General features: G+C 38.6%; 1 protein-coding gene across 1 annotated transcript; it reads left to right on the top strand.

Annotated features, from left to right (window-relative positions):
* Positions 1–405: 405 nt before the first annotated feature.
* On the top strand, positions 406–1,751 carry LOC112723513 (uncharacterized). Its single transcript, XM_025774911.1, has 2 exons — positions 406–1,416; positions 1,683–1,751. The coding sequence occupies exons 1-2, from the start codon at positions 406–408 to the stop codon at positions 1,749–1,751; spliced, it is 1,080 nt and encodes a 359-aa protein (XP_025630696.1).
* Positions 1,752–9,065: the final 7,314 nt, after the last annotated feature.

The following is a 9,065-nucleotide window of genomic DNA, read 5'->3' on the forward strand; positions in this document are numbered from 1 at the left end:
GGTACCTCTGGGTTAAAAAACCCAAAGATAAATTCTTCGGAAGGACGCGAATCAGGAAAGGAAGGACTGCCCCATGCAGCCAAACTAATGGAATTGGTCCACGACCACCAAGGATGTTTAGAGCAGCTAGAACAGGAATTATAATGATAACGAGAGGCAGAGAGGAACTTAAGGGAAGAGATAGAGCGACAAAAAGAGTTAGAAGAAAAACTCTTAAAGCTAGAATATTCCCTTATAAGCCAGAACTCTCGCAGTGACCAAGAAGATTTGTTCTTGGGGGGAGACGACTCGTTCAGTGAGGACATAATGAGGGCAAAAGTTCCAAAGAACTTCAAAAGCCCTTATATGGACCTCTATGACGGGACCACAGATCCAAAGCATCATCTGAGCAACTTCAAAAGTCAGATGTACCTGGCCAACGCTTCTGATGCCACTCGCTGTAAAGCTTTCCCGACCACCTTGACGAAAGTAGCGAAGAAGTGGTTCGACAGCCTCCCTCCAAGATTGGTCACGAGCTTCGACGACCTCTCGAGGAAATTTCTGATGCGGTTCTCCATTCAAAAAGACAAGGTAAAACACGCACCGAGCCTCCTAGGTGTGAAACAGGAGGTCGAAGAACCTTTAAGAAACTACATGAAAAGGTTCAACAAAGCGTGCTTGGAGATTCAAGACCTGCCCACGGAGGCAATAATCATGGGCCTAGTAAATGGACTCAGGGAAGGCTCCTTCTCCCAGTCCATATCAAAAAGGCAACCTACCTCCTTGAATGATGTACAGGAAAGAGCCGAAAAGTACATCAACATAGAGGAAAACGCTAGACTACGAGAGCCAAGTTGGCGGCTTGGGCACTATCACCTGTTGAAAGAGAAAGAGAGAGAGTCCAAGAAGAAGAAGGAGATCGGCGTAGAGAAGTCGAGGAGATATCACTCTTATAGTCCTCTGAAAGTTTCCCTAATCGATGTGTATAGGGAAATCTGTCATACTGAAAGGCTTCCACCCCCTAGGCCCATCAAGAACAAAAAGGGGGAGAGTCGTGACGACTACTGCGAATACTATAAAATGTATGGTCACCCTACAAATGACTGTTACGACCTAAAAAACGTGATAGAAAAACTGGCCAGGGAAGGTCGGCTCGACAGATATCTCGTAGAAAGGTCGGACAAACATGGAAAAAGGAAGCGAGATGATAGTAACCAAAGAGACCCACCACCACAGACCCCAGAGAGACATGTACACATGATCTCGGAGGGATTTGGAGGAGGAGGGCTCACTAAGTCATCTCGCAAGAGGCATCTAAAGCGGGTCTACCAGGTCAGGAGCGAGACTCCCGATCTCCCAACCATCTCATTCACCAAAGAAGATGGGCAAGGGATCATCCTTGGGCATGATGACCTGGTGGTGATAACCATGATCCTGGTAAATCCCCATCTCCACATAACCTTGGTGGATCAAGGGAGCTCGGTTGACATACTCTTCAAGCCAGCATTTGACAAACTAGGGTTGGATGAAAGGGAGCTAAAAGCTTACCTGGACACCCTTTATGGATTAGAAGACATGCCAATAAAGCCACTAGGATACATACCCCTCCACACGACCTTTGGAACGGGGGAAAAATCCAAAACTCTGAGTGTCGACTTTGTATTCGTTGATGTTGGGTCGGCGTATAATGCCTTAATTGGCAGAACTACCCTAAACCGGCTCAGAGCGGTGGTGTCAACCCTTCACCTTTGCATAAAATTTCCAACGCCTAAGGGAATAGCGACGGTGCGGGGAGACCAAAAATTGGCAAGAAAGTGCTACAATAAGAGCTTGAACCTCAGAGGAAAGGGCAAGAAAGTTCACACCATAGAGCTCGGTGGGGTAAAAGCTAAAGAAGAGCTGTGGCCGCAACAGGGGGAAAAACATGAAGAGGTTCAAATCGGAGAAGAGGAATGGAAAAATACTAACATAGGAGCCAAGCTAGGTGGAGATTTAAAACAGAGGCTGATAAAGCTCCTAGGATTCAACAGGAACAAAGCATCTCCATACACTTATCCAAAATTCCCACCAATGATTTACATAAGTATCTCTATCCTTATTTTATGCTTTATTTATTATTATTTTCGAAAACCATTATAACTATTTGAATCCGCCTAACTGAGATTTACAAGATGACCAAAGCTTGCTTCATACCAAAAATCTTCGTGGGATCGACCCTTACTCATGTAAGGTTTATTACTTGAACGACCCAGTGCACTTGCTGGTTAGTTGTGCGAAGTTGTGAGGAATGTGAGTGAACCATAGTATTGTGCACCAAGTCTCTGGAGCCATTACTAAGAATTGTTCGAATTATAAAAAGAGTAAATCATAATTTTGCCTATCAGCAAGCTCGCGGCAAATTGGAAAGGACCATACAAAATTAGGGAGGTCTTAGGAAAAGGCTACTATAAAGTGACCGAATTAAACGGCACGGAGCTACCTAGGTCATGGCATGCTTGTAACATGAAAAGGTACTATAGTTAAAAGCAAACTCCACTCCCTGATGTACTCTTTTCCCAACTTCATGGTTTTTTCCCAAAGAAAGTGTTTTCCTGAAGGGGAATTTTTAACGAGGCATCAAAGTGGGGACTAAGGGGCAACAAAAATTGTCAAAACCCTTGGTAGCAAAAAAGTACCTTCAAATAAAGATCTTTTTCCCATATCTCTTTACAAAATTCCTTTTTATGCTTTCACTCTCTACGAAACGCACCGACTTATGCTCGACAAAGTGTAAAAATCCCATGAACCAACCTAGATGGTCGTCAGGATAAAACGACGAGGTACAAGTCGGTGTAAAGAGGTTATAAAAGTAGATCATGTAGGAACTTGGAACCTAGTCGACTTACAAGTCGTAGAGTTCGAGAAGAATGAAATGCATCGCGGAAATAACCTAAGTTATAGAAACTCAATAGAAAATTGAGTACGAGGAATACCAAAAAAGAGATAGGAAAACCCATAAAAAACCAAAGGCAAAGACTATCCCCAAGCCTTCAAGAAAAGTTCAAGATAACTTAAATAAGGGACAGCCAGCCAAGGTAAAAGTTTTTCCGAAACAAAGGGTTTTCAACAAAAGAAAAAGATCAAAAAAGGTTTTCTCAAAACCTGAATAGAAAGCATGCAGGCCAACGTAAACATAACCTAAAACCCTTATCCAAAAAATGGTATTTTTAATTTTGTTTTTGGCCACAAAGGGCCAAAAAATGTGAAAGTACCAACAGCCACCACCAAAAACAATAAATATAAAATTGTTTAAAAAATAGGGGACCCATAGGCCGGGCCCCCATATAGCCTCCATAGATTAATTAGAAGAATGAAGGTCACCACCACCAAGAGGAAGATCATCGCCAGAGCCAGGAAGAGCAGTCGGAGCACTATCAGGACTAGGGAGAGAAGTCAAAGCAGCACCAATAGAGGACGGATCAGGATGATCAGAACCTTTCTCGGAAGCCTTCGAGGAACTCGGGGCATCTCCTGGTCGGGGAGGGGATTCTATTATCCTCTGTCCCTGAGTCTTCAGCTCAGATTCGGACACAGGACAGGGAGGAGAAACAATAGCCCCATCAACCACGACCTTATCAGGATTCAAAGGAGAGAGATCCAGGTTGGGAGCAATAACCCCGACCTATTCTTTAAAAATCCTCCACGCCTCCTCGGCCCCTTCAGCAATAGAGTCCTCCAGCTCCACGTAGGCATCTCGAGCTCTCACCAAATCCTTCTTCACCTCTACAAGGTCTTCGAACAAGCTTGTATAGCTATGCTCCGCCTTCTCCTTCAGACCCTCCACCATGGCACACTGGCCCATCAACTTCCTCTCCCTCTCCAGGATATGATCCCTCTCCTCCTTCAACTCGACGACCTCCTCCTTCAACCTCTTCTCAGCTTCTTGATATAAGAGAATCCTCCTTTCTAGCTCCTCAACCCTCAGGGACAAACCCAAAGAGCTGAGGAGAGTCTTCTAAAAAATATCCATAAGCTTAGTGCACACCCCCGCCGCCCTAACACTCCCCTGAACCAGAAAATTAAGGTGGTTTCGAATGGAAGCATCATCCATATTTATACGAGTATGAGGATAAATATAATTATGAACGAACTGAGGCGCATTAGACTTGGCCTCACCCTCAAAAGAAGAGCTAGACTCTAAAACCTTACGCTTCTTCTTCTCTGCCTCAGGGGAAGATCGGGGAGGAGGGGATGGAAGAGAAGAGGATGAAGAGGATATGACAATAGGATGGGTGGGGGTCCCTAAGTTTTGAGGAGAGGAGGAGGAAGGGGAGGAGGAAGAGGGCCAGTAGCCTTAGCACCACCAGTTCTGGCGCGAACCCTCGACTTGGCCTCCTGGACTCTCTGATAAGACTCCCGGAAAATTTTCTTCGCCGTTTCTGTAAAAAACCATTAGATAGAAAGTCAGCATGCAAGTTGGAGAAGAAAACTCGAAAAAAACTATCAGGATTGAAAATAGAATATAAAAATATAACGCTACCTAATTGGGCCTGCACAAAGGTCGGAGACCCCTACAGGAACTTTTTCGTCTCTAAATAAGGGGCTCTTCCCCATGCTTCTCAGAAGAACCCTACGAAGGCCGCCTCCACCTCATCCAGGTCATCCAACCCATATTTTTCACAGGGAGAAGACTCCGACCAGTATAAAGGAAAGCGAGGAGAAGAGTTTTGGTCCAGAAAAAATGGGTGGTGACCCTCTACAGATTGCACTTTAAAAAAAAATTTTGAAATCATGGAAGGATTCGTCAAAGAGGGTGAAAACTCTCCGGCCTTGTATGGCCCGGAAAGACACCCATTGCCGTTTGTTATTTTTCCCACTAAAGGGCTTGGTCATATGAAAAAGATAAAAGACGATCTTCAAAGAGGTCGGAAAATCTAGTGCATGGCTGACAAATTGATAAATTTTTAGAAAACCCCAAGAATTCGGGTGAAGCTAGGTAGGGGCAACGCGACAATGAGATAAAATGGCTATCTCGAAGTCGGAAAAAGGAAGAAAAACACCCAAACGGGTGAACAGACTGTGATACATAAAAAAGAAATGAGGGTCCGCATCAGAAGCCCTCCCAAAACAAACCCGGTCTTCCGGACCCGGGGCCACCAGTTCATACTTCGGCTCATCCTTATCAGAAGCACAAATCCTATGATGCGTGCGAAGGTCAGTGATATAGTCAGTATCCACAAAAGTTTCTTCCCCAAGAACCATAACATCCACCCACTGAGCAAGGGTCTCTATAGAAGATATCTTTTTTCAAAAAGGAAAAGGATTGTGAAACCTAAAAAGGGAAAAGAAAAAAGGATAAAAAATAGGGTCTCTAAGGGGCCTGGGGTTAGATCCTCAACAAAACAGAATCAATAATCCTACGACCAACACTCCTCTCAAAGCAAAAACATGCAAATAAAAGTAGTTATAAAAGAAGAGAAGAGAAAAAACTGACCTTTACTTTCAAAGGATCAAAAGTGCAACAGCAGTTGATTGAAGAAGAAAGAAGCTTTCTTTCAGAATAGAGTATGTAAGTGAGAAAGTTTTCAGAAAAGAAACAATGGAAGAGAGGAAAAGTATTTATAAGCACGTTAGGGGCATAAAGGTAAAACGACACAACCATTTAAGAGCTGCACCGTTACCAATGTAACCGCCCCCGCGTGTAAATGCTCAAACCTCTAAGAGACGCGACGTTTGATTAGACGCGACGATTAAAGAAATTTAAATCACATCGACTCCCAAAAATCACGTCGGTTCTTCAATAAGTCGGCTACAATCCCGAGCTGTATACTCGAGCCCAACTCATAAAAGGGCTTGGACTCGAGTAGGGGCACTGTTCATACCTTGGCCCAACACTGAGACTCAGGACCAAATAAGACAAAGAGGCCCAATCCATAGATTGGCCTCCCCTCGCAACCGACCTCCATCCAAGAGGTCGGATTCTACGCAAACTCCACTAAAAGGAAGTCGGGACTCAGATTAGCTGGCAGATAACACTTATTCAAATAAGTAACTGCCCCTAAAATCTCTCAACCCACTTCTAGGAGTCAAATCTTAGCCTCCCTAAGATAAAGGGACGGTTATCCTCCTTAAAAGGTGGAACCACTCCAACAGTATGGGTTCACCACTATAGGTACACTGACAACCCTCAGGTATCTCTAAGTTCTCATACTTTCTAAACTTGCTTAGACCTTTGCTGACTTAGGCATCGGAGTGTCTTTGCAGGTACCACCCCCTTCTCCTTCGTTCGAATACAAGTTGGATGAAGGTCTTAAACGCAGGACCAAGCCTGAAAGCCTTCTTCCCAAGACGATTGGGCCACGTCGCGAGTCCAGTCCATCAATCTCCAGTTACCCAACGTAACAGTTATCATAGCTTCAAAGCCATTCTTACAAGAATATAGCTTTCTCGCTCAAATACAAACAAAAACATATATCAGAAAAATAGAATATAATCTTTTACTAGAAGAGGCGATGAAGAATGTGTTATACATCCAAATTTTGACAGAAAATTGGAGTGCGGCGAAAATGGGAGGAGCATAGAACAAGAAAAGAGTGCGCTGCGACAGAGGAGCACAGCTCGAGGGAAGAGCGCGGCGAAAGAAGAGTGCGAAGTGGGTGAGGAGCGTGGGCAGGAAGGAGCGCGGGCAAGGGAGGAATGCGACAATAGAAGAAGAGCACAAGGCACTGTAGTGTTTTGAAATATTTAATGGATATTTTAGGATGTGTTAGAATTTTAAAAAGCTTAAAATTAAATGCTTGAAATTTAGTTTTACTTAAACTATTTTTTGAATTTATATTTTAAATTAATAAATATTACATCTATTTAGATGTGTTTGTTTTAATTTTTTTAAATTAATGTAACAAAAATTTGTTTAAAGAATAAATTTAAAAGATATCTAATCCTATTGCTAAATAATATTATTTGATTAAAATTTAATTAATACACATTCTTATTTTATAGTAATTTACTGAATTTAGTTTAAATTTATGATGATATAAAATTTCTTTAACTTTCTACTTACGTAATAAAACAGTTACGCTACTTTATTATTTTCTTCGCTCGTAATGGATTTTTTATTTTAATAAATAAATTAATTATAATAATTATCAAAATAAATCATTTAAAAAATATTTATTGAAATAAATAAATCTCTCTCTTATCTCCTTTATCGTATAAACGAGATAAAAGAGGTGGATACGATACGTATATATTTCGTTTACATTCATTAAATATCTCGTATAAAAAATTTGTATCTGTTCAAAGAAAGTACCGTTATCTCTGTGTTTTATTTATCGTGCATCAACTTCACGCTTTTTATCTTTTTATTTTAATCTCTTCTACCAATTTTTTCATTTATTAATTGCATGTTAAAAGTTTCGATTATTGATATTATTAATACTTTTTATTATTTTTAATTTTTTTTAAAAAAATACATATATCTCGTTTACAGTGTAAACGAGATATGTCATATGTGTATATCTCGTTTACACGGTAAACAAAATATACACAAATTGTATCCATCTGTTTTATCTCATTTACGGTATAAACAAAATAAAAAAATATTTTTTTTAACCAATGAACAATAGCTCAAATAGTATAATTTCTCCATATTCAATTAAGAGGTTACGAGTTATTTTTTAAATTACTTATTCCGATAATTATTATATTTATTTAATTTATAAAAATAAAAAATTCGCTAATAATGTCATCGTCGCCATCTTTTCTCTCGCGTTTCTGGTGTAAAGGAATTTTGTTCAAAGGTTCTTCTCTCCTCGAGTAAAGAGACTACTTCGGGTAAGGAAACTCATGTATTATTATTATTATTATTATTATTATTATTATTATTATTATTATTATTATTATTATTATTATTATTATTATTATTAATATTATTATTATTATTATTATTATTATTATTATTATTTAATCCATTGTTTTTGTGATTATATCTGTTTTGTATTTTTATTTTTTTTATCCTAATATGTTAAGAAATATAAAAATTAATATTTTGAATGATATTTAAAAAATATAATAGTCTATTTATTTAATAATAACTAAGTTGATTCTATTTAATTTTAATAATAGAGTTACTATAAATAAAATAATTTATATTTTAATTCGTTTGAGTGAATTTACAAAAAAAAAAATCAAAATATTAAGTAAGAAGATGTAGATAGTATTTTTATAAAAATTGGTTATTTTTTTAATTATAACACATCTAAAATTATTAAATTATATACAAAATATTTTTTATACACATCCAAAATAATACCTCTAAAATTTAAATTTAAATTTTAAAAATAAAATTAAATTTTTATATCTTATTCGATAAAAATGTATCTAATATATCTTATTTCACTACAAGAAAAAGCATTTTTTATGCCAAAAATCGACGGCAATTTCTGCTGTCAATAATTTTTGACGGCTTGCTGTCGATATTAATAAAAAATAATTAAAAATAAAATATTAAAATCAACAGCCTGATCGTCGATATTTTTATGATGCATTAATTTTTTTCCTATTATTGGGATATTATCGACGCACCAGAAGTCGAAAATAAAATCGACGAATATGGCGTCTATTTTATTATTTAAAATATCGACAATATTGCCGTCCATAAATTTGAACGGTCTAGATTGCTTTCTAAAATGGAATGAACGGTGTAAATTTGATTTATAAAATAGATGCTATATGTGTTGTTTTTTTAAATTAAAATCGACGAATATGACGTTTATTTTATTATTTAAAATATCGACAACGTTGCCGTCGATAAATTTGAACGGTCTAGATTGCTTTCTAAAATGGAATGAACGGTGTAAATTCAATCTATAAAATAGACGCTATACGTGTTGTTTTTTATATTAAAATCGACAAAGATACCATCGATTTTTATTACTAAAAACACATGTTCCCGTGTCCACTCCCGCGTCCAAAGTTCAGAAACGCAAACTCTCCCAAATTCCCTCGATCAACCCGTGCCCACCACCACCACCTCAATAGGGAAGTTGAACAACATGCCGCTAAATATAGAGAACTTGAAGACTGCTACCAAAGGGAGAAAAGAG

The sequence above is a fragment of the Arachis hypogaea genome, chromosome 2 (assembly GCF_003086295.3).
Source record: "Arachis hypogaea cultivar Tifrunner chromosome 2, arahy.Tifrunner.gnm2.J5K5, whole genome shotgun sequence".
Taxonomy (NCBI): domain Eukaryota; kingdom Viridiplantae; phylum Streptophyta; class Magnoliopsida; order Fabales; family Fabaceae; genus Arachis; species Arachis hypogaea.